The sequence below is a fragment of the Tachyglossus aculeatus genome, chromosome X1 (genome assembly GCF_015852505.1).
Source record: "Tachyglossus aculeatus isolate mTacAcu1 chromosome X1, mTacAcu1.pri, whole genome shotgun sequence".
NCBI classification, from domain to species: Eukaryota; Metazoa; Chordata; class Mammalia; order Monotremata; family Tachyglossidae; genus Tachyglossus; species Tachyglossus aculeatus.
The window spans coordinates 69,962,051-69,988,639 of NC_052101.1; the positions used below are offsets into that span (position 1 = coordinate 69,962,051).

Genomic DNA, 26,589 nt, shown 5'->3' on the forward strand with positions numbered 1-26,589 from the left:
TCTGCTTAAAAAGCCATCAACAACAAAATAAATTTATCTTACAATCTTCATTTTTCCAATCATTTTTTGACATTGTCAAAAATAAACAGGATTTCTCTGTTTTACGCTCTTTCTCTCTTTAGCTACCTATCTGTATATAATATGTATTTATTCTTTCTCATTATTACAATCATTTTGCAGTTAATTTTGGAGTCTGACCAGCAGAAATACATAAATTTTTCTATTCCTTCGACTGAGTTCCTAATTGATATTTCTTCAACTCTCTTGAAAGCAGCTATTTTGGCATCTACAAAAGGCTTGGTGTCATCTGAGTTGTAGAAAATATATTTTAATCTTTCACAGCAGTGTTGTTTCTAAGATTTAGCATTTGGGGTAGCAGATGGGGTGGCAAAGAAGTTGCCTATAGGGGCAGTGCACTGCCTTAACCATTCTTCCGCCCGCTGCAAGAACGTATCATCTGAAACATGAAGGCTCCTGCAGTTTGATGCATTAAAGACCTGTATTTTATTAATTCGTCAGCACCCAATCACTAATAAGGGCTGATGATGTTACAAATAGGTATTGCTTGCTCATCTTCTGCTGCCCTCCGTGTGCCTCAGGTACCACTGCTACTTCCTCTTGGAAATTACAGGGCCTGCTGAAATCTGATTAATGTAACAAATAAACTCAATAAGAATAATATTGTGCCACATTAACTGGATACTTATGGTAATGTCTTCACATTAAAATTAAAAAAATTAGGTAAATGAAATAAGTAGTGTCTGAAAAGTAAAATAAAACTGATAGTTTCCAAACTTGTGTTTGCACGGTAGCCTAAACCGTAGATTTTGCCATTGCTTTTTCTGCAGCCACTCTGTGAAATTTGAAAGGTAGTATTAATTGGATTAAATAGTTAAAATCTTCTTACTTTTTCTTCCATTTCCCTATTTTCATCTGATGTTAGAGGACAGTTAATTTCTACAGTATGTCTCCAAATTCAAGAAACACTCCAGAAAAATCTGTCCATATTTAAAAAAATAGTCTCTTGTCTGTTCCTTACACAGGGCTGGTTCAGTCCTGGACAGGTATTTGTGCTAGATGAATACTGTGCCCGTAATGGAGTCAGAGGATGTCACAGACATCTCTGTTATCTCAGCGATTTACTTGAACGTGCAGAGAATGGCGCGATGATTGACCCCACCTTGCTTCACTACAGTTTTGCATTTTGTGCATCACACGTCCATGGTAACAGGTAAGAAAATGTTCACGTGCCTTGCATGTGACTGTTGAAGAAAAGCAGTCTCAAGATAGGAAGTTTTTCTGTATCCCCTCGGTTTACTCTGTGCTTGAGAGGTTTCCATTAGATAACCAAATGTGATTCTATTTGTATAAAAACACATCAAAATGTTACCCCGGTATCTTTTAATTTTGGTGAGTCTGGAAGGTTCAGATAATTAATATTTGTGAGATATGTTCCCTGTGATAATTGCTAGGTCTTTCCTCTAGTAGCAGAAGCAAATTTGTGTCTGGACTGAATAGCATAGCATTTCAGTCTCTGTATTTATTGAGCGATTACTGTGTGCACTTGGGAAAGTGCCCTACAATAGACATGATAGACACACAGTAGGTGCAGTTCCTGCCCTCAAGGAACTTAAATTTCATGTTTCTTTTCATGAATAGCAATCAAAATACCTTTCACTTTTGAAGAATATCTGGCTTGAAATTTTGACTCTTTGCTTAAGGCACAGTCACAATACCTCAGGTTCTAAAGGGGATCTGTGGATAGTTTCCTTTTCTAGAAATATATACACTCTGATTACTATTTTACAGCCTTTTGGACTAGATTCCTTTTTTAAAAAAATTACATTATATACTCTGGGTTGTCACGCTGTATTCTGCATATGTTACTGAATAAGAAAGTGTTATAAAATAATGAAGTGTTTTTGTAAACGCTCTGGTAAACATCATCATGAATTATGATACACATTGTCTGGATTTCATATTGTAAGACTGCCACCCAATTCACAGTTAGATTTATGCATCTTGTCATGGAAACAGTTTTGGATTTCTTATTTTCTTTTCAGTTCTGACTTTGCTTATGCAAGTTTGCATCCTATTTTTCTTTGCTTGTTATTATTTGGTATGGATGTGTTTGCTTCATTTTCTTTTTCATGCTTTCTCCTTTGTCTCTTTTCCCCTTTCGTTGCTGATTGCACGCTGCATGTCATACTCATACCACCCTTTGCACAAAGTCAACAAATGCATGAATTACTTGGTGGGTTACAACCAATTTCAGAAAGCGAGGGGAACAAAACTCCCTGTCCCTTTGAACTGGAGACAAAAAAGGATTCCAAAAAGGAGTCCAAAAAAAGAAAAGAGTCTAAAACCCAGATGAATCCAGAACCCAAAAGGTAAGAGTTAATAGTACAATAATCTGTGTTTGGCAGTAGATTTGGTCTTCTCCACCACATACAAAACAAGTAGAACCTTGTAATCCTCCAATTTAAATGACTACAGAGCTTTTCAAAAGGCATTACAAAATTCCAGCCATTGGCTTTAAAGTGGCAGGCAAAAATGCCAGATTTGAAGCAGTTATGATTTTGTGTGTTTTCAAAAGTAGTTGTATTTTAAAAGACCATTCAAGCAAATGATGAAAAGAACTGCAAGTGACCTAATTTATCTGCACTATCATCTTGTAATATACTGTTACTCTACCAAATGACTGCTGACCATCTATCCACCCATGAAGCTTCTGAAGCATTATGTCAGAAGCAGAATAAACAATAGAGTAATAAATACAGCTCATTATGTACAGGGAACATGTCTGCTAATTTCTCCTGAACACTTCCAAGCACTTAGAACAGTGCTCTGCACGTAGTAAGTGCTCAATAAATACCATTTATTGATTGATTAGGCAGGACCATCGCAGACTTTCATTCTACTCATGCTAAATTAATGGAAAGAGAAAAAAATGCTACCTTCTAATAAAGCTCGTAATGAAAAGCACAAAATCAAATTATAATTACACATTGCTTTTTCTGAATTTATGTCTTCCTACCTCTTAAATGAGTTCCGTTTGGTTAAGATTAAATGAATTAATTACAGTATATACCCGTTTCTTCACTGAAATTGTTGACAGCTTTTATCTCTAAAGATATAAAAGTCTTCTGAAAAGTGGCTAACACTTTTCAGCCGATATTCTGGCCCCTGAGCTAAGGCATTTGGCCTTTGCAGAGGAAATAATAAGGCACTTTCCTTTAACAGGTTACTAGGTGTTCATGAAACTGATTTAATTCACAGGAATTTTGTATTGATTTGGAATTTTCTAGAAGTTGCCCAGTTTGAGCTTTGAGGGTGAAAAGCAACTCTGAGTTTAGCTTCCTCTAGAATGAGGTTGGCTGACAGTCAGAATATGACAATCCAGTAATGAAGGTCAAATAAAGAGATATTTAATTCTATGTGGCTATCAATCCTTTACTTTAGCGATAGGCAGCGATGGAGCTGAGGTGGGTTGTCTGTTTGTATTTTGTTTTTATAAGGTCAGACAGTGAGACAACAGTAGCTTGCAGTCAGTGAAAAAGTGCAGAGAGAGTGTGATTCAGATGTTACAGGACAGCCTGAAGGTCAGGGCTGACAGAATGACAAGCCATCAGGGAGCAGCGGTTTAGTAGCTGCTGTCCAGGGTCCTGCATCATAAGTACAGGCTTGTTAGATGATCATTGTCAGTGCCGGACAGAGCCACACAACTGCTGTTAAAAACATACCTCTAGTTTTGTTATAACTCGGTTATTTTATGCAAAATGGTCAAAGAGAATTTAGGGTGATGTTTGGGAGTTCTTGGATTTTCTTAAACAGAGGTAAGGGGTAGTGGAGCTTGATGTAATATGGTATAACCTTCATCGCAGACCATAATCATCCGCTGATTTGATGATGACCCAACAGAAACTCGGGTGAGCCCTAAGATTACAACTTTACTGTATGTCTAAGCTCGTGGCAGGGAATCATTTTTCCAAGATTACAACTTTAGTGGATGTCTAAGCTCGTGGCAGGGAATCATTTTTCCAATCAGTTTTAGTACTGTTCGTGTAAATTCCATTTTTTTCATGCATCTGTCTCTTTGAAAATCACCCATGAAATAAAGGTTTAGCCAACCTAGTGGTGGACTATGGATTGATTCCTTTAGGGCAGAAAGTAATGTTTAGCCTCACATGGGAATGTCTGAAGGCATCTGATTACTGTTCAAGTAGGCAGCACATTAAGTAGAAAGGTGCTTGTGTCATCAGCACAGCCACTACAGTAGAGGCTAATTAACACCCACTTTGACGATGTGGCCAAGAGGCTCTAAAGACTGAACTGCTCTCTTATTTGCTCTGAGAGGTTGTGCACCTCAGGACAAGGCCATGACCCATAGGCTTGTAGAGCAAGGTTGAAACCATTTGGCTTGTTCAGAGTGGGTCTAGAATATTTATCAGACCATCTCGTCTGATACCTCATCGTACCCTCGACCTTATCATCTCCTATCGCTGCACTGTGTCCACCCTCACCAACTCTGAAATCCCTCTCTCTGATCATAATCTTCTCACCTGCCTCCTCACTCACACTCCTTTCCCCTGTAAATCCATATTACTCCCTCACAGAGATCTCCACTCAGTATCAGATTACTGCTCTCAACTCTACCCTTTCTACTCAGCTAGCCTCACTTGCTCCCCTTTCCCTTCGCCGCTCTCGTACCACTAACCCACAGCCCTGGATCACTGCCACTGTCCGCCTCCTTCGCTCTTATGCTCGAGCTGCCGAATGCTGCTGGTGAAAGTCTAAACACCATGCCAACCTCGTTCACTTCAAGTTTATCCTTTTCTGCCTTAACCATAGAACAAAACTATTTCTCCTCCCTTATTGACACCCATGCCCATCATCCCCGCCAGCTCTTCCATACATTCAACTCCCTTCTCAGGCCCCCGGTTCCTCCCCCTCCTCCTTCCCTCACCCCCAACGATCTGGCCTCCTACTTCATTAACAAAATTATATCCATCAGGTCCGACCTCCCCAAAGTCACTCCCCCCACCTTCTCCAACCCCCCGGCTCTCAACACTCTCTGCTACTCTCCCATCCTTCCCAGCAGTATCCTTAGAGGAGCTCTCCTCCCTCCTCTCAAGTGCTACTCCAGCCACCTGTGCTTCTGACCCCATTCCCTCTCATCTCATGAAATCTCTCGCTCCATCCCTTCTCCACTCCTTAACTTCCATCTTCAACTGCTCTCTCTCCACTGGTTCCTTCCCCTCTGCCTTCTAACATGCCCATGTCTCTCCCATCCTAAAAAAACCCTCTCTTGACCCCACCTCACCTTCTAGTTATTGCCCCATCTCCCTCCTACCATTCCTTTCCAAACTCCTTGAACGGGTTGTCTACACACACTGCCTCGAATTCCTCAACACCAACTCACTCCTCGACCCCCTCCAGTCTGGCTTCCGTCCCCTACATTCCATGGAAACTGCCCTCTCAAAGGTCACCTATGACCTCCTGCTTGCCATATCCAACGGCTCATACTCTATCCTAATCCTCCTCGACCTCTCAGCTGCCTTCGACACTGTGGACCATTTCTTCTCCTCAACACGCTATCCGACCTTGGCTTCACAGACTCCGTCCTCTCCTGGTTCTCCTCTTATCTCTCCGGTCGTTCATTCTCAGTCTCTTTTGCAGGCTCCTCCTCCCCCTCCCATCCCCTCCCTCCCATTACTGTGGGGATTCCCCAAGGTTCAGTGCTTGGTCCCCTTCTGTTCTCGATCTACACTCACTCCCTTGGTGACCTCATTCACTCCCACAGCTTCAACTATCATCTCTACGCTGATGACACCCAGATCTACATCTCTGCCCCTGCTCTCTCCCCCTCTCTCCAGGCTCAAATCTCCTCCTGCCTTCAGGACATCTCCATCTGGATGTCTGCCTGCCACCTAAAACTCAACATGTCCAAGACTGAACTCCTTGTCTTCCCTCCCAAACCCTGCCCTCTCCCTGACTTTCCCATCTCTGTTGACGGCACTACCATCCTTCCCATCTCACAAGCCTGCAACCTTGGTGTCATCCTCGACTCCGCTCTCTCATTCACCCCTCACATCCAAGCCGTCACCAAACCTGCCGGTCTCAGCTCCGCAACATTGCCAAGGTCCGCCCTTTCCTCTACATCCAAACCGCTACCCTGCTCGTTCAAGTTCTCATCCTATCCCGTCTGGACTACTGCATCAGCCTTCTCTCTGATCTCCCATCCTCGTGTCTCTCCCCACTTCAATCCATACTTCATGCTGCTGCCCGGATTGTCTTTGTCCAGAAATGCTCTGGGCATGTTACTCCCCTCCTCAAAAATCTCCAGTGGCTACGAATCAATCTGCGCATCAGGCAGAAACTCCTCACCCTCGGCTTCAAGGCTCTCCATCACCTCGCCCCCCCCTCCTACCTCACCTCCCTTCTCTCCTTCTACAGCCCAGCCCACACTCTCCACTCCTCTGCCACTAATCTCCTCACCATGCCTCATTCTCACCTGTCCCGCCATCGACCCCCAGCCCACGTCATCCCCCTGGCCTGGAATGCCCTCCCTCCCAACATCCACCAAGCTAGCTCTCTTCCTCCCTTCAAGGCCCTACTGAGAGCTCACCTCCTCCAGGAGGCCTTCCCAGACTGAGCCCCTTCCTTCCTCTCCCCCTCTTCCCCCTCTCCATCCCCCCGTCTTACCTCCTTCCCTTCCCCACAGCACCTGTATATATGTATATATGTTTGTACATATTTATTACTCTATTTATTCATTTATTTATTTTACTTGTACATATCTATTCTATTCATTTTATTTTGTTAGTATGTTTGGTTTTGTTCTCTGTCTCCCCCTTATAGACTGTGAGCCCACTGTTGGGAAGGGACTGTCTCTATATGTTGCCAACTTGTACTTCCCAAGTGCTTAGTACGGTGCTCTGCACACAGTAAGCGCTCAATAAATACAATTGATTGATTGATTGATCTCCTTTCCTCCCTACCAAAGCAACTCATAAAAATAGGAGAAAACACATGTATATTCAGCTTGTTTGGCTTTGGCATTGGTAAGAAACAAAAATGTAAATCACTAGACCTTGTCATTTCTAAATGGGCTACTGTGATTTCCATATTTCATTTTCACCATAATATTTTTTTAGGATTCTTTCTAGATGACATTTAAATTAGCATCACTTTGGTCACTACCCCACAGTGACAAGGCAATCAAACAGCTCTGATGGTGGTCTACTGCATCAGTGTTCTTTGGATCCACTTATCATTGGGATTGAGAATTCTTCTCATTTACATTATTATTTAACGTTTCTTGAATGCCAGCACCATACTCTGCATATGTGCTATGCATAATGGCAGTACATTGCATCAGCAATTAACATATCCCTGGTGCCAACTATCCTGATCTACAATGAGCCTCATATATTAATGAGTGCCTTACCATATGCAACAGGGCTTGAATCCCAAAACTTTCTGGTAGGATGGCCCCCGGGAGGAGGGAGGGAAACTCACGTGTGTAGCAACCATGGCATTTTGTGCATGTGAGTATGGATGGCTGAAGGGTGTATTGTACTGTGAGGGGCATCTCACATAAATGACATGCTAATATGAGTGGAAAAGTGCTTCTGTGCCCTGCCACATCTCACTGGGTAACCGTGGGTACCTCATATAATGTCTCTGTCCATATGTAAAATAGGAGTAACAGCATGTCTCTCTTAATCAATCCTATTTATTGAGCACTTACTGTGTGCAGAGCACTGTACTACATGCTTGGGAGAGTACAATATAGCAAAATAACAGACACATTCCCTGGCCACAACGATTTTACAGTCTAGAGGACAAGTTTACAGTCTAATCTAGTCTCAAAGCACAGAAAAGTGTCTACTCCAAGGATTCCTACATCTCAAGGGTCTTTCCCAAACCATGTCCCCCTCCCCCTTTTGCCACAATTCAAAGTGAAATAACATATCTTTTAGTCATCCTCTGAGCATGATGTCTTCAACAAATTATGAGAATGGGGGTTGTGATTCAGCCACATTTTAACACCCTCAGAATTATACACCCTAGTAATTGTATAATTGTGATATAAAGATATCACTTCTCAGGCAGCCATTAGAGCACTAAAAATAATTTCAGCCTCAGTATTTAAAGTGTGATCTCAAAGCACTTCAGATCAGACAAAATAAAGATAGGCATGATACAAGGTTCTCCATTCCTTTGTTGACCATGAGAAGCAGCGTGGCTCAATGGAAAGAGCACGGGCTTGGAAGTCAGAGGTCATGGGTTCAAATCCTGGCTCTGCCAATTGTCAGCTGTGTGACTTTGGGCAAGTTACTTACCTTCTCTGTGTCTCAGTTACCTCATCTGTAACATGGGGATTAAGACTGTGAGCCCCCCGTGGGGCAACCTGATCACCTTGTAACTTCCCCAGTGCTTAGAACAGTGCTTTGCACGTGGTAAGCACTTAATAAATGCCATTATCATTATTATTATTATAGTGCCCTATTTCCATTACCTCTATCCTTCCACTACCTTCATAGATGTCCTCATTCCTGAAAGAGTTCAGTCCTCTCTCACTAGGGAGCTGCTCCTTTACTATCCCTATTGGATGCTTCATTGCTTCAGTAGGGTACAACCTAGTTGGTTGCTTATAACTTTATGCAGTTTGAAGATGAGCAGAACTGACTCTTTAGAAAAGTATCTTTCCCTTTCCAATCCACTACATTTGACACTGCCAATGCCAAAGACATTGATCCACAGGAACTAAATTGTATGTTGTAATTTCAAACCAATCTGCATTCTTTGGCTTCATATCTTACTCTTTGTGAAAATTCATTTTGATATATTTGTTTTAACAGCATGATTGACCCTGAAGGCATCAGGGTATAATTAGAAAAGGGCATGGTGGGGGCAGTGTGGCTTTCAGAATGAAGCACTGGCCTTGGGATCACAGGTCCAAATTATAATTTTTAATCAACTCAGAGGTTTGTACATCCACGTAAGAGAAGGGAACAAGGTTTTGTTTTTGGAAAACGTATTGTGTCCAAAGTCAAAGTTGAAGAAAAGGATACCCTACTCCGGTAAAATTCTAGGTGGATGTTATTTTACGTGAAAACAATTAATAATATAGATGGATTGTGAAGCAGTGTCAGTATAAGAAGCAATTTTATTTAAATATGATATTTAGAGGCTCGATCAACTTCATCTGTCAAATGCAATACCCTTCCCATCATCCTGGCTTTGCCACTTGTCTGCTGTGTGACCTTGGACAAGTCACTTCACTTCTCTGTGCCTCAGTTACCTCATCTGTAAAATGGGGATGAAGACTGTGAGCCCCACATGGGACAACCTGATCACCTTGTATCCCCTCCCAGCACTTAGAACAAGCTTTGCACATAGTAAGCGCTTAACAAATACCAACATTGTTATTATCCTCTAGCTATGATCCATTAATTTCAGGGGCAGAGATGATACAAGATCAAGTGGGAATGAAAGCCATTGTAGATTAGTAGACATTGGTTCATAGCGTTAGCTGCAGACATAAAACCATCTAGAAGAGAAATACAAAAACTGTCTTTGGGATGGGTATTTGAAGGCATATGTATATATGACTCCTACTTTTATAGCTAAGTACAGTCTCCCTTGTTTTGATGCTTTATTTCCTGCTCTTTCAATAGAATTGTAATTTTTTGCTGTATGTTGACTTCTGGCTGTTTGCTTATGCCTTTGTATTTTACAGCCACACAATTTCTCCTTAAACTGTGAATCCTGATGGAAGACTTTACCTTGGCAAAGTGTGATTCCATAGTGAACAGCAGATGTAATTTTAACATTAGTTGGCCAGCAAGACACATGTGCATAGTTCATAATTCATTTAGCAGCCTCACCTTCTTCATAAAAATTCCTGAAAAGATGTGGAAATTATGAGCCCCCCAAAAGTAATCAAATAAAAGGATCCCTTATACAATCTTCAGTGTGCTTTATATAAATGGACAAGTTCTACCTCCAAAAAAAGGAAATGTTTAGATTTCAGTGTTTTAGTTGTTTTAATGTTTTATTTCAAAACTCAAATAAAATCAATCACATCAAAAAACAATGATAGCTATTAATTAAGCATTTTTGCTACTACAGTCTCCAGAGAGAAAAACAAAAATTTACATACATAGCAAATATGAAGATATGCAGTTGTGATATAGTAGTTGAAATTTGACAAAATCATTGGAAGTCTTATTATTTGTGACATGGCTTGAGATGGGAGATTGTGAGGAGAGTGAAGATGACAGAACTGGTGCTAACCACTGTGACAACAACTTGAAAAGCAGCCGACATGACATCTTTCCTATCTTGCTGCCGAAAATGTCAACTTTGTGAAGGACAGTGAGCAAATGGTTTGCCAAAAAGTTGAAAGGTAGATTCAAGAGATGCTCATTCATGTCAGATGTAATATAGTCTTTAGTTGCTTGAGAGAGGAAGTCCTTGCTATAGTGATGGGTCGTTGTTGGCAGGCCCTTCCAGTCATCCAAGCTGCTCCAAAAATGGCTACACTTGACCTGTAGATCATCTCAAGTTTCTAGGAACATGATATACAAGAGCAAGTTGTTGTCATCCAGTGTGCAGTTAAGTAGAATGAGATGTGATGTTTGAAGCTTCCTTTACTTTCAGCCTTTTTGTTTTTGTAATTATAGTCAAAATGAGACAAATTCCTCTGACTAAAGGCAGAGGATAGATGAAATGTTTATTGCAATGTCATAGGAGTGTGGTGAAAAGCGTCCTCACTCTTGCTTGCAGTGTGATGTCTGTAGGCTATGTGAGGATGTATGAACTTCACTGACCTAATTGAGACAATTAGCTGGATAAACCTTGAAACCCCCCCACCAAAAAAATAAAAAAATAATAACCCAGCCAAAACACTATACCAGAACTATCCAGATAATAGAGCAAAAGTATTGTATTTTTGTTGGTTGACTTATCTGGATAATGGTTTCACATTTTTCACTTCTCTTTACTAGTTCAGACTGGACATTTGACAATAGTAGTTAGTCGTGGATTTATTTGTACATAGCGAAGCCCCAAACACATTCATTACTTGTCATTTCAGCCTTGAATTCCAAGAATAAGAGAGTTAAGTTCAAATACCACCTTTGCTACTATCTTAGTCATCTCTGATGATTCACTGTAAAGTGGCTCCCACCCTTACATAAAGAGATGTTTAGAAAATCACTGAGCTATCAACCCCAACTTTCTCCATGCACAGGTTTGTCCTCTACTTCAAAGGTATGTGGGGGCTGGGGCAGAACTGGGACAGCTACTAGGAGCTGACAGAAATCTCTGCCATCCATACAGAAGCCACTTGAATGCAGGTCTCAGAACTGTGTTGCAAGGGACACAGTCTTTAGGGGGCTGACTCCTTGGGAACAACGGGGGCAACCACCTCAAAATCTTTAGTTTTTCTGTCCTTATAACGTTTTGGGCAGGGTAGGTAGCCATATTTAGTCTGCCCTGCCACATGGAATGAAATGGGACCACTGGTAGAGTCAAGGAGGTGGCCTAACCATTTTTCTCCTACCAGTATGAGGAGGAGGAAGAAGACACTGACATCACTACCATATTTTGGGTACTTGCTAGGCAACATCCTGCTGCCCCATCCCCCCAGGTCAGTGTTCCAAAGCTGCTGCCATGCGAGTGACCCACAGGATCAGGCAGTCACTGCCAGGACTCACAGCTGCAATGGTGTCGACTGATGTCACATCACAAAACAGTGCTCTTGCAGCCCCTGGGGCACTTGTGCCACAGCAGCTCTCGAACATCAAACCCTTGCTCCATCCCTAGCAGAACCCCCACGCCCCTCACCCTCCAGATTACTTGGGCCAATCAGGTGGAGATGATTTCAATGGACAGTTCCTCTTTCAAGACTTTAGGCAGGGTGCAAGAGAAACTGCTGCCTTTCAGCCAACAACAGTGGCCTCGGGGTACCAGCTCCCAGGTAGACTGGATGGAGACAAGGCAAGCTCATTTCCATGGCTTCTATCATTGAAACCTGAAGACTGGAGGCTCCAGAAAAAAAAAAAAATGGTAAACACATTTTTTACCCAGCTGGTGGTAAGCATGTGGAAATTGTTACCGCAAGGCATGGGACAAAGTTAAAATACCAGTATATTTAAGGAAGGCTTGGATGAATTCATGGACAAGAGGTCCAGAATACATTATTAGAGTGAAAGTTTCAGATCTTAGAGCAGAAAAGTTATCCACTTTAGAAAACTTTTGAGGAGGCTTAAATAAATACATGGATAAAGCTCACTGTGGGCAGGGAACTCTATTGTATTGTACTCTCCCAAGTGTTTAGTACAGAGCTCTGCACACAGTAAGCCTTCAATAAATACCATTGATAATGATGGACCTATGAAGTGTTATCAGAGAGAAAAGTGAAGGATGTTAGAAGGTAAATGTTTTAGCCATAAGAATGGATATCAGAGTCGCTATCACACTATTCTTCTAGTCATTTTTTGTTATCAATCTGAGAAAAAAATACTGGATTATTTGAACCATTAATGTAACCTAGTGTGGCATTACTAATGTTCCTATGTTCTTTGGTCATGGTTTCTGCAAAGCTTAGAAGTTGGAAATATGATGAGGCATACTTCAAAATATAGCTTTGTGTACTGAATGAGATGAATTCATTCACAATTTATTTTTCAAAGATATTATTCCTTTAACTCAAAAATATTTATTGAGTTCTTACTGTGTGCAGAGCACCATACTAAATGCTTGGCATAGTACAATAGAATTAGAAGGCATAATCTCTGCCCTTGAAGAGTTTACAATCTAACAGGGAAGACAGTCACTAAAATAAATTACGGACAGGAGGAATGGTTAAGTAAATAAGTGCTTAACATCAATCAGTGGTATTTCATTCATTCATTCATTCATTCAATCGTATTGAGCACTTACTGTGCGCAGAGCACTGTGCTAAGCACTTGGAAAGTACAATTTAGCAATAAAGAGAGGCAATCCCTGCCCACACCGGGCTTACAGTCCAGAAGGGGGAAGAAAGACATCAAAACAAGTAAGCAGGCATCAATATAAGTAAATAGAATTATAGATATATCCATGTCAAAACAAGTAAACAGGCATCAATATAAATAAATAGAATTATAGATATATACATGTATACATAAGTGCTGTGGGGTGGTGGGGAAGAGCAAAGGGAGTGAGTTGAGGTGACGTGTAAGGGAGGGCAAGCTGAGGAAAAGGGGGGCTTAGTCAGGGAAGGCATCTTGGAGGAGAAGGGCCTTCAGTAGGGCTTTGAAGTGGGGAAGAGTGATTGTTTGGCAGATTTGAGGAGGGAGGGCATTCCAGGCCAGAGGTAGGATGTGGGCCAGGGGTCGACAGTAGGACAGGCCAGATCGATGCACAAAGGTTATAACCAGAGGAGCGGAGTGTAAGGGCTGGGATCTAGAAGGAGAGAAGGGAAGTGAGGTAAGAAGGTGCAAGGTGATGGAGAGCTCTGAAGCCAATAGTAAGGAGTTTTTGTTTGATGTGGAGGTAGACAGACAACCACTGGAGATTTTTGAGGAGGGGGCTGACATGCCCTGAACGTTTCTGTAGAGAGATAATCCAGACAGCAGAGTGAAGTATGGATTGAAAGGGGGAGAGGCAGGAGGCTGGGTGTGCAGAACGCTGTACTAAGCCTTGGGAAAGTACAATATAATAGAGTTGTAGACAAGATTCCTGCTCTCAAAGAGCTGAGAAAACAGAATGGGAAAGGCAGACATTAAAGAAGCAGCGTGGATCAGTGGAAAGAGCATGGGCTTGGGAGTTAGAGGTTGTGGGTTCTAATCCTGGCTCTGCCACTTATCAGCTGTGTGATTTTGGGCAAGTCACTTAAAGTCTCTGTGCCTCAGTTACTTCATCTGGAAAATGGGGATTAAGACTTTGAGCCCCATGTGGGACAATCTGATTACCTTTTATCTACCCAGCATTTAGAACAGTGCTTGGCACATAGTAAGCGCTTAACAAATACCAAAATTATTATTAATTATTATTATTATTAAAATAAATTACAGATAGTGGAAATGGCAGAGTGTAGGGATAAGTGCTCTGGGGCTCAGAGTGAGGTGAAAATCAAGTGCTTAAGGAGTAAAAAATCTGAGTGCATAGGTGACCTAGAGGGGAGATCAGGTAGGGGAAGTGAGTCAGGGAAGGTCTCTTAAATAATATATGTAAATCGTTATGTACAGAAGAGCTACAGGTGGATGTGTCTGCATAAGTATGTATTTGGCACAGAAGTGCTGATGTGATAGTTGGAGATGTTTGCCCTTGGAAGAAAAAATACTATTTGGGGAAGGACTCCTAGGCATGTGATTTCAGAAGGGTGTATCTGTCCTCAGATGTAGTACAAATAGTGATTGACTTTGAGTGTTGGAATCTATTCTCTAAAATTATAATATCTTAAGAAACATTAACTTTTTCTGGGATTTTACTCCTCTTTAAACATCTAAATCTTGACATATGCTTTAAAATAACTACTTTTTCTACCCAGAATCTGTGTCAGTTTTTGACTAAAAACCATTTTTATACTGAAACTTAGTAACGAGCACTGTTCTAGAAACACCGATCGAAAGTAAATAAAAATTTTAAGAACACTTGGGTGTTTAAATGGGTCCTAATTTGAAAGTACCTTCTCTGACAGAAAGGGAAAAAATGAGCAAAGAATGTGTCTACCAACTAACTCTCTTATGTTTTTATACTGTACTCTTCCAAGCACTGAGTATAGTGCTCTGAACACAGTAAGACAGTAAGTGCTCAGTAAATAGGATGAATTGATGGATTGATTGGAATGACTTTCTAAATAAAATTTGATATTTGTTTTGATATTTGGAGAAGAGGGCTTCTTCCTGGGCTAGGGTCACCAATGCATTTATATTTATTATTTTAGCCCCATTCTTCTGAGGCCAGGAAAAACTGATGTACAGATTTGAAACCTTTTTGTTCATTGTTTTTAATGTAGGGTATTTTAATTATTTTAAGGGAAATAAAGGTAAGCAACCTGAAAGAAGGTTCATTACAAATAAATTACTACATTTCCTAGACCTGGTATATTCATTTTGGCCTAATAGTAAGGATTTACACGTTTTAGATGATCATCTTAAGACAAATAGCATGGCTCAGAGGAAAGAGCATGGGCTTTGGAGTCAGAGGTCATGGGTTCAAATCCCAGCTCCGCCAATTGTCAGTTGTGTGACTTTGGGCAAGTCACTTAACTTCTCTGGGCCTCGGTTCCATCATCTGTAAAATGGGGATGAAGACTGTGAGCCCCCCGTGGGACAACCTGATCACCTTGTAACCCTCCCAGCACTTAGAACAGTGCTTTGCACATAGTAAGCACTTAATAAATACCATTATTATCATTATTATTATTATATGGGTTTGATGGAACTTACTATCTGAACAATGTCAACAGTTGAAGAGAATAATTTTGTGGTGTGGAAGACTGATTAAAATGGTGAATGCGTTTAATTAACCTTCCTTACTCATATTGGGGATTAGGTTTGCTGAAGGTTTTCAAATCATCTTCATATTTTTAAACTGAAAAATTCATTTAGAATAGAGCACATGCTTGCTAACACTCTGCCACTTTGAAAGCATGGCAAAATAGCAAGAAAGCTCTGTTTACTCACTTGTTTATTGTACCAAAAGGAAATAATGAAGTATATGGTACATACCCAGTTTGGATGAACTTTTTCAAAAGACTTGGAAATAATACCATTGAAATAGTTATTCTCAGGATCTTTTCCAGGTATTACATGAAAGATACTGTATTAGATTCATCTAATCACCTATGGAGACTAAGTAGAAGAGTGCAGCCCTTTGAAAAGCAGTTAGTATGAGCATGTCATGGTTAATGGTCCTTAATGTCTTGGAGGGCTTGTTTATTCATGTCAAAAGTTGATTCAGGACCATTTTCTTGCATATTTATACATGTAGACAAATGTGATGTCACCAAATGTACAAAGTCATGACATTTACAAATTACATTTTTAACTGTAAATTATTAAATTTGGGTCCTGGAAAACATTTTAAAAACCTAGATTTTTTAACAAAAACTTTTTTTGCAACCATCCATGTTTTTGTGACTTTTTCATAGAAGATTTTTTTAGTCAATGGAATTCTAAAATTTTCAAATATTTTTCAGCTATATAGTTGACTTTCAGTATCATAAGATTACATTGTGTCATTTCATGGATTTTTTTCCTTCAGGCCTGATGGAATAGGAACTGTAACCATTGAAGAAAAGGAACGTTTTGAAGAAATCAAAGAGAGACTTCGGGTGCTGCTGGAGAATCAGATTACACATTTTAGGTAACAATAATAAAAATAATAATAATATTCATTAAGCACTTACTATGTGTGGATCAGTAAGTGTCTAGCACTGCCTAAGCACTGGGGTAGATAGGCAGGACTAACAATTTTGCTTTAGCAGGGTAACACCTTCCATTTCCAGAGTCACCATCTCTGAGAGACAGTCCACCCTGAGAACCCAAAAGCTAAGCATGTAATGAATAATTGGAAATGATTGAATGAATAACAGGGTGAAGGGAAAGCCATCAAAGTAACAGTTAAGGGTCTTAGCTGATACCCAGCAGATTTTAATTTTTTTAAACTCATTTTTCTAAAAGTAAATTTTAAAAAGTTTCCACAGATAATGCTAACCTATTCTTTTCCTATGATAAGTCTTTCCATCTTTGTTGATTGAATACAGTCATTTCTGCCATAAGAAATGTTTTTGTTATGTGTTTGAATAGTGTGCTCTGGAGGAATTGGGGAATGTTCTTCCAACAGTGAACATCTATCTGGATAGATGATGCTATCTGATGTTATGTTGGAAAAAATGATTTAGTTGGTGGGTGGGTGTCGTCATAAATACTATGATGGAATGTCTCCTTAATGCAAGGTTTTCTTCAGGAGCTCAACTCTGGTGTTATAAGAGAACTAACTGCATTAATAACCCATTGGAGACAGACTTTCCTTTCATTCAGTCATATTTATTGAGTGCTTACTGTGTGCAGACCACTGTACTAAGCATTTGGGAGAGTACAACATAACAATAAACACACACATTCCCTGTCCACAACGAGCTTACAGTCTAGTGGCCTGTATATAAAGGATTCAAATTACCATTAATTTGGATTACCCATATACTCCCTAAAGATGGACAGCTCTATCCATGCATCCTGATTAGGATGGGAAAAATAGAAAATAAAAAGTCAATGCTTTAACTACTTTATGGGTTTTAGTCACTAGTAGGAGCTGCCTTGAATTTTAGTGCTGTGAAGTAATTCTTTGCTAAATATTAATATGGCATCTGCATCCAATTAAGATAGACCATATTTCCTCTACACAGAGTGACTCAATGAGCCTATTTTGACCCAATAAAGGGAAGAAATTATGATTAATACAGTTATAAATACAGTTATAAAGTGGGGTGAAGAGTTGGGAGAGAATCATGTGGCCTCCTCCCAACTTAACTGTGTTTGGGCGTATATACACTGTTCCTGCACACAACTTATCCCTATTTGCCCCCATCAGAAGTATACATGGTTACTCTTCATAAATCTATTAGGAAGGAAGATTCACACACATACACACACACACACACACCCCACCCCCACCCCGCATCATGAGCACAGACGCTTTGAGGCTTCAGTGGTAGTGCACACTCCCACGTATGTGGATTTCAATTTTATCAATCAATCAACAGTATTATTTATTAAGCACTTACAGTGTGTAGAGCACTGTACTAAGCACTTGATTGCAATGGAATAGGTAGACACAGTCAGTCTTGCAAGAGAGATGGGCATTAAAATAAATTACATGTAAGGGGCCAAACAAGAGAGTATAAGGGTATGGGCTTAAGTGTAATGGGCCAGGGGGTATGGACCGAAGTACATTAGCCGACTCAGAATTTGAAGGCAGGTTCAAGATGCTGTTGATGATTCTGCTGCTTGCACAGCAACTGCTGAGCTCTATCCTTGCAGGATGGAGCTCAGTAGTTAGAGTGCCAAAGCCCAGTGAAGAGTTAGGGAACCCTAGTCAGATTCCTGTAGGTGCTGAAGAGAGACCCCAAGTTGGATTTGGTTCTGGATTTTGGGCCTCCATCCAGCTGAACAGTTCTGGGTTTCCAGTTCCAGGATCTCTCTCCCTTTTTGGCTCAGGTTCTGGAGTGTTCTGCACAGTACTGAGATTCCAAGGCCCAGAAAGTGGGGACTCCATAACTGAAATAATAATAATAATAATAATAATAATAATAATAATAATAATAGTATTTGTTAAATGCTTAATATGTGTGCTGGGGTAGATGCAAGATAATTAGGTCCCACTCGAGGCTCACACTCTAAGAAGGAGGGAGAATACTCATGAATACTCATTTTGCAGATGAGGGAACTGAGGTACAGAGAAGTTACTTTACTTGCCCAAGGTCACAAATCAGACAAGTGGCAGAGCCGGGATTTGAACTGAGATTCTCTGTTTCCCAGATCCATGCTCTTCCCACCAGTCCATGCTGCATCCCCAGGTCCCTGAAGAAATAGTTTTCTTCTCAGGGATTTGAGAGCATCAGTGCATCAGAAAGATCAAACGTACTTCTATACTTGCTCTTGAACTAGGAGTCTCAAAATTTCTCCTCCCGAAGAAGAAGCATGGCCTGGTGAAAAGAACCTGGGCCTTGGAGTCAGAGGACCTGGGTTCTAATCCTGTCTCTGCCACCTATCTGCTGTGTGACCTTGGGCAAGTCACTTAATGTCTCTGTGCCTGAGTAGCCTCGTCTGTAAAATGGGGATTGACTATGAGCCTTATATGGAACAGAGACTGTTTCCAACCTGCTTCCAGTGCTGAGTACAGTGCCTAGCACAGAATAAGCACTAAACAAATACCATTTAAAAAATAAGTTGGTTCTGTAAATCAATTTGTTGTAAGATTTTTCGTATCAATGTTGAATATAATGTGTACATTTATAATCAAAATATTTTTGTCTTCTTTAGGTATTGCTTTCCATTTGGCCGACCTGAAGGTGCTTTGAAAGCTACTCTCTCTCTTTTGGAAAGGGTAAGAATAACTAACAAAGCATTACAAAACAAGACATAGAAACCTTATTGCAGAAGCATAAGTGATAGCTGGAATGTCTGTGGGACATGATAGGGGAGGCAGAATGGTTTTCAGGACTGAACTAGTTGTGGGACAAGGACCTGTCTTCAGACATTTTCCCTGAACCCAAAAGGTAGGACCACAAAACTTCACCCTAGTAAATCCCTCCACTCATACCCAGAAGGGAGGGTGACATCTCTGAAGGAGTACAATGGGGCTTTCTCTAGGCCCCAACTCCCAGGACTTTCTCCCTCCACTCTTTCAGAAGTCATGTTTGGGGCAGGGTTAAAAGAGGTTTTCATGCTGGGGAGGGGAGGAGGAGAGAAAAGGAATACAAAACTAGCACAATCTACCCAAATTTAAAATTGGAATATGTTGCTTCTGTCTCAATGTATTAGAGTTCCATTATCAATGTATCTGTTATATTGTTGTGTGGTACTCTCCCAAGTGCTTAGTACAGTGCTCTGCACACAGTAAGTGCTCAATAAATATGATTGATTGCCTAATTATATAGAGAGCTAATCAAAAGCTGAAATGAATAATGAAATAACAGTTGTTATTCCTGAAAGATGGATATATGAATTTGTAAATATAGTACAATTTTAAATGATTTTAAAATGCTTTGTGGGTATTGAGGCATCTCTAAAATTGAGTCTATATCAAATTTCCTAAAAACAGAAATGTACATTACAATTCTCTAGCCCATGCCTTGTCTTCAATTTTAAAAATATTTTTTGAATAATGTATAAGAATGTCTCCTTTAACAATCAATGGTACTTATCTTAAGGTCTTGATGAAAGACATTGTAACTCCAGTACCACAAGAAGAGGTAAAAGCAGTGATCCGTAAATGTTTGGAGCAGGCAGCGTTAGTCAACTATACTCGTCTATCAGAGTATGCCAAAATTGAAGGTAAGGCTACCTACTGTCACCACTGTCAGCTTTAAATTTTATGTTTTCCAAATTGTAACTCATGGGGACCAAATAATATAGATCTAGCTTTATCGCTTTGCTAGCTTGATTACTAAATTCAATTTACAGGTAACACTGTGGCTGTGGACAGTTCACCAAATCAAGCAATATTAAGAAAGGAGACATGAGAAATGATTTCTTTTTTTGGAAAAGGAAATGAAATGTTAAGAGCATCGATGACTTCTCAGCAGGAATGTGTTTGCCAACAGCACAGATGTTTTGATTTTAAGGATGAAGAGAACTCAGGATTTGCTGTCATTGTAGCTGAAAAGAGTAAAGCAATTTGTTAGCTATGACTAGAGAAGTCCAGATGAAATAGAAAAGTTGACTAAATGAGAATATTTCACTCTTATTTAATCACCTTATTTCTATTTGCAGTGTCTGTTCTTATTAGGTTTTCGAAACCTTTATGTTAGAGAGTGTACTGTGTATGGTCTAATTTACCAGTGGTCTTATGTTTCCGTTTAATTGCATGTATTCCTGTCACTCCAAATTCAGACCGGTTGAAAGTATTTACTATCTGTTAAGTTAGAAGATGATAATAATAACACGACCATGTAGGCATCCACAATGCACTTTAAACTTTGTCTGAGGAAATTAAGGTCTTCAGCTCAGTCACATTCCACTGGGTATTCTTTACCTTTCATTGCTTCCTCGTTGGCTGCTATAGGGTGATTTGAAAAACCATGTTTTTTGAGGTGAAAAGTACAAATGTGGAAGTTTTATGTGCAAACTGAATGTGTTCCATTCTGGATTTTGATTTTCTATCACTTGTGAAACATGACTCCCAAGTAAAGTGAGCAAATCTACATCGTATGGCTTCAGGACATGACTCAGAAAACAAAACAAAATGAAAACGAAATCCATTATTTTAACCAGAAGACTCCTTGTTTTCTTAGAGAATCAGGTTATTATTGTGTCAAATTTTCAACCTTTTGTACATTACATGTCCCCTCTTTCAATTTTGTCTGTCTGACAATGCAAATTGTGTACCAGTGGTAATGAATTCATTGTTATGCATCCAGTGAGAAACACTTAAGAATTGGGCACTAAAAGGATGTTTATCAACTCTTGACTTGGTAATGAGTGATAAAAATAGAGGAGGAATGAAGATTTTATGAGCACTGTATTATCAGGCGATTTCACAAAGCATTCACCTTCACAGGAGATTTATAATTTGGTGTACTCAGTAAAATGAAATGCTTTAATTATTCTGAACAAGGATGGAGAAGGACTTGGATCAAAACACCTTTGAGTTTATGGATGCTGGCTCCCTGGGTCTTGGTGTAGATATTACTAACCTTTTGGTAAGATCTGCTTTCTTCTTTCAGATTAATCTATGCAAAAAAAATCAAACTTTAAGCTCTGTAAGTAAAAATGCATTCATTTCCAAAGTAGAACAGCTAGTGTATACTTTCCTTTTGTGCCTCAATTCTTCTTAGTTGTGTTAATTATCTTTTGCACTGTGACTTTTAGGTCTGGGAATACTTTGAAGCAACAAATCCTTTTTTTCCAGCTCTCTTTTCAGAGAAGTACTTCATTCCACACTACCTGCTCTCTTCTGCTTCTCTCCTTCCTTGTTCATGATTGGCACAGCCACTTTTCTATGTTACTTCTATAAAAGTGGTTGTGACACCAATTCAAAGCATGCTGGGATTGTTAATTCAAACAACCCAACATCCACCAGCTGCATGTATCAGGTTTTCTCTCATGGGCATAGTCCACTACACGTGAAGACATAGTAGTTTCAAAAATATTACTACTCTGTGGTATTAAAAGGGCTATCATTCTATGTGCCTGATTTCACCATGAAAAAATTGAATTTGAAAATTTGATCAACTCCTACCCACTTTAAAAAGACATGTGCAATTGTTGAATTTTGGAAATGAGTTGTAATATTGCTGGAGACTATGTTTATGAAGAAATACCTCAAAAGCCTTAGATACTAAAGTTTGAAATCCTTAGTATCTTGGAGCCTTGAATCAATAAAATTATGTTTCCCTTTATCCATGATGTTTTGATCATTGTATTCTTGCAAACAATTCAAAAGAGACTTGAAAAATCATGGTCACAATCTCTCTTGTGACTCATGGCATGCTGAATGGTTAATCCAGTATAATTTCAATTTTAAACCTCCTTTTTCTTTTATCCTATGTTTATCCCAAAATACTCTGTGGCTATTTTCCTTTTGAGCTAATGTAACGTTTTCCTCTGACCTATGACCTTTAACCTCTTTACCTCTGACCTAAGCCTCTTGCATGCCCAAATCCTCTTTTATAGGGAAAAAGAGAGAAATGTATGAGCATCCTGTCTTCTGCTTGGCCTCTCAAGTGATGGATTTAACCATTCGTGAGTACCTACCACCTCCTCTCCATGCTGTCTTCACTCTTTCTGTTTTCATTATTTCAAGAAAATCCAGATCCAAACCAACTCACTTTCCTTGCTTCAAGTCTTTTAGCATTGGCTTGTCTGTTGCTTCTGTCTGTGAAACCCAGTGTGAGAAGTCCGGTCACTTTTTATCAACCTAAAACAGGTTAGACAATTAAGCCATTTGTTTGTGATAAACTCAAATTTGTCTGTAAGTTTTTCAGTTATTCTTTGTCTGTGACCTGAATGCATTTTTACTTTGCTTCTGTGTAACCCAAATTTGTAAAGTGCTTGTCACTGGTACACAATCTAAAGGTAGCAGCTACACGGGGGGACAATGAGCTCGGGGCTAGATGAAGGACATACGTGAGAAACAATCCCTTTTGTCTGTAAGTTAAGATCTCAAAGTCATTCTGAGTATAAGATCATATAAAACTGTCCTTTCTCTGCATATTAGATCTTATATGCCTTGTCTGTTATCTATCTCTCAAGCTGAGAAGATGAACTTGCACTCCTTAGGGTTTTTTTATTTCTCCTTTTTCTCCAAGCTCTGGCTAGAACATATGACTTAATTGTCACTTGGAGAGTATGTATATGTTCTCATAGCTTGATTTCACATTGAACTTAATTTTACTAATTTTCTATTTGTGCAGCATTTTCCACCTCTGTGAAGGAGCCTTTTTTGCTGATACCCATATCTCTGGGTGGGGAGTAAATGGGCAACTTTTCTTTCCAATGTCATATATCACACATAAGTGGGGGGCATTTTGGTCCACTTGCTCATTAATTCTGCATATCTGTTCTTGTTTCTCTCTTTTCTCTCCTTGTTGCTCTCTCTCTCTTTCATATAGAGAATCAAAAGGATGCAGGTGAACAATTGCATATGCATTATAAACTAACAGGACTGTCAAGTTATATTTAGTTTTGTTTTCTTTTTCATAGCTCCTTAAGTTATGTACTCCTAGAAACTGAAGCGGAGTTGCAATAATACTTAAGGAGTTAATTTGTGCTGTCTCAACCTACATAATGCCCTATACCTAATAGAGTAGAGCTAACGCATAGAAAAGGCATAAGCTTTGAGGAGCAGAACTTCTGGTTTGCTAAGGACCTTCATTTGATTTTGGGTGTCAAAGTTTTAGAGATTTGGCCTTTCGTTTATAAAAATGATTTAAGTCTTTTGAAACAAACTAATCTTCATTTTTTTTTCACATTTTATGTTTTATGCCCTATTGAGAAGTTCATGTTCTTTGGTAAATGTGTACTAACAGCCTAGCTAGAGAGAAGTTGTGTTTGTGTCATTCTTGTTTGTAATGTGTGGTAAAATGTAATGAAACAAGAGTAAAGAGCAAAGATAGTTACGCAGTTATTCTCAGCAGTTTTGTCCCAATTAGTGGTAGTAGTAGCAATAGTAGTAGTAGGAGTACTAGTAGTAGTAGTAACAATATTAGTAGTAGCAATGGTATTTATTCAGCACTCACTGGGTGCAATGTCCACTAATAAGTGCTTGGGAAAGTACAACAGAAGCCCAAGACACTTTCCCTTCCCACAAGGAGCTTGTACTCTAATGAGGGAGACAGGCATAAAAAATATTTACAAGCAGTCCATTCTGAATAATAATAATAATTGATTGAACATACAAATGCTGAGGATAGGTAGAAAGAACTGTGTAAGTGTTAGTGGTAGCAATGGGATCCTACAACTCTAGGTGATGGCAATTTATAATTTATTGGAGAAGGCTTGTTGAAGAACATGGGATTTGAGGGTGGCTTTGATGATGGGGAGAGCTGTGTTCTGGCTGATTTGGGGAGGGAGGGAATTCCAGGCAGGGGAAACAGCATGAGGGGACGTAATCAGAAGAGTCAGGTGTGAGGTATGGCTAGAAGATGAGTTTGGAGGCAACAAAGAACATGAGCTGGGGGTAGTGAATGAAGAGAGTCAGTATGCAAGATGAGGGGATCCAATGGAGAGTCTTGTAGCCAATCGTGAGGAATATTTAATTGATGTCAAGGAAAATGGGAAGATACCGTGGGTTTTTGTGGAGAGGAGAGATGTGTGCTGAACAGTGCTTCAGGATGATCTGTGCAGTAGCATGTAGTATGGTTTGGAGGAAGAACAGGCTGGAGACTAGGAGATCAGTACTTTCCCCATTTTCAGGATTCCCTATTAAGAGTTGGACTTGTGCAAATTTCTTTCTTTGCATTCATTGAATGAAAATAATGAATTAAAGTTCCAATATTTAGACTGTTGATTCAATTTACTTTAACATTCATGAGATGTTTCCAACTTGTACTTCCCAAGCTCTTAGTACAGTGCTCTGCACACAGTAAACACTCAATAAATATGATTGATTGATTGATTGATTGATTTGAAAAGGCCATTTCTCTTCAGCCCTCCTCTTGAAAAACCTCTTCCATTTAACTTAAAGAGCTATGTTGGGAGGGAATGGAGCAGTTGGCAGGGAAAATCTCCTAGGGGGATTCTCCACTTGAGAAGCAGGAGGTAGGTGAGTGAGGTTACACTTCCTCCCTTGCACCCACAGGAGAGCTGGGCTCATTTATATATTTTGTAAAAGAAGGATAGAACACTAAACTCAGGGCAATACCATTCCACAGATTTGTAGATAGAGGAAAATGTCAGGGAGGGTCCCCCAAGAAAAACTCTAAATGTGAGGGCTTGGGCCAACTTCCATATCATATCATTGTGTTACACTGAGTATGCATGCAGAAGGTTGTAATGGTGTGTCATTTAAAGTGAAGGTTGCACAGGTAGTGAAGAGAGATTATGTCCTACAGAATGGGAAAGGCAAATTGTTCACCACCATAGTGCAGCTAAACATCTGAAGTCAGTCCTGCATGATGCCCTTACTGCCCAAACAGAGGCAGTAGGGCAACAAAGCTCCACATATATAGGTCTCCATAATGTAGAGCTGGACTTGAAATTGTGTGAATTGTGTCTTCATCATAATTCTGGCTTCCTTTTGGAGCCCGGCATGTCTAATCTAGCTTGTCCTGCAGAACTGCACAGCAACCATGATTGCTGGCCAATGTCAGCTCCAAGGAGTCTTTAGAATTTTTAGACTGTTCCAGAGGGGAGATAATGAATGGAAAGAATTTTTATTTTTCTTTGCATGCTTTTCACCATGTTAGGACTATTTATTGAGCAGGTCATGTTTAGTGGAGGTTACCAAGGGAAAACAAAAACCAGTCACTGTCTTTGAGGAAATCACAAAGTTATGTGGGGAACCTTGAGCAAGTCACTTAACTTCTCTGTGCCTCCGTTACCTCATCTGTAAAATGAGGATTAAGACTGTGAACTTGTGGGACAGGGACTGTGTACAGCCCAATTATCTTGTATCTACCCCAGCGCTTAGTCCCAGTGCCTGGCAAATACCATAAAAAGTAATAAAAAACATATATGTATAATCCTTATCAATCCTTAGGTAAGTATAATTCTTATGAATTTAAATGCCTAATAACAGAATACTTGCTCAGAAATAAAGACTCATAGTTTGGGCAATAATACCGGGATAACCAATCAATCATTTATTGAGCCCTTATTCTGTGCAGAGCACTGAGCTAAGCACTTGGGAGAGTACAATACAACATGAGCTTACAGTCTAGACTTCACATCTCTACCAAAGTATCTTTCCTTCCTTTTTCCATGGTGGAGGAAGAAACTAATATACCTGTCACTTTAAAGGACCTTTTCTGTGACTAAATGTGTTCATCTGTATACTTTGGAAGGCTACACTAGTCTTGGTCTTTTTTGTAATATATTCCTTGAATGTTACTTTCCTGGCCCCCATTTTCTTAAAATATATAAAATTAAAGTCCTCAGACTATCAGAATGAAAAAAAATCAATTTTCACTTTTGAAAATGTTATAATTTCGATGTAAAGGTAAAGTGTAAATAATACAAAGTAAATGTAAGGAAGAGAACCAAATAAAATTGTGCCTGCCTTCCATGGTTTTAGGCAGGTTTAACTACAAGGGAAGGCAAGGGGAAAGGAGTCAAGTGGGAAGAACATAATCCTCCCATGTGGGGATTTTGTAAAATAAGAATAATAATAATAATGAAGGTACCTGTCAAGTGCTTACTAAGT

General features: G+C 39.7%; 1 protein-coding gene across 12 annotated transcripts in view; it reads left to right on the forward strand.

Annotated features, from left to right (window-relative positions):
• CADPS (calcium dependent secretion activator) overlaps positions 1-26,589 on the forward strand; it is a 527,597-nt gene that overhangs the window by 389,343 nt on the left and 111,665 nt on the right. For 4 of the 12 annotated variants that reach the window (XM_038772196.1, XM_038772204.1, XM_038772197.1 and 1 more), the window contains exons 13-18: positions 1,044-1,231; positions 16,267-16,368; positions 19,047-19,110; positions 19,937-20,060; positions 22,401-22,469; positions 23,339-23,356. In XM_038772196.1, coding sequence (XP_038628124.1) covers positions 1,044-1,231; positions 16,267-16,368; positions 19,047-19,110; positions 19,937-20,060; positions 22,401-22,469; positions 23,339-23,356 — 565 coding nt within the window. The remainder of the gene's footprint in view (positions 1-1,043; positions 1,232-16,266; positions 16,369-19,046; positions 19,111-19,936; positions 20,061-22,400; positions 22,470-23,338; positions 23,357-26,589) is intronic. The other 8 variants (XM_038772198.1, XM_038772199.1, XM_038772206.1 and 5 more) reach the window with 3 other exon arrangements.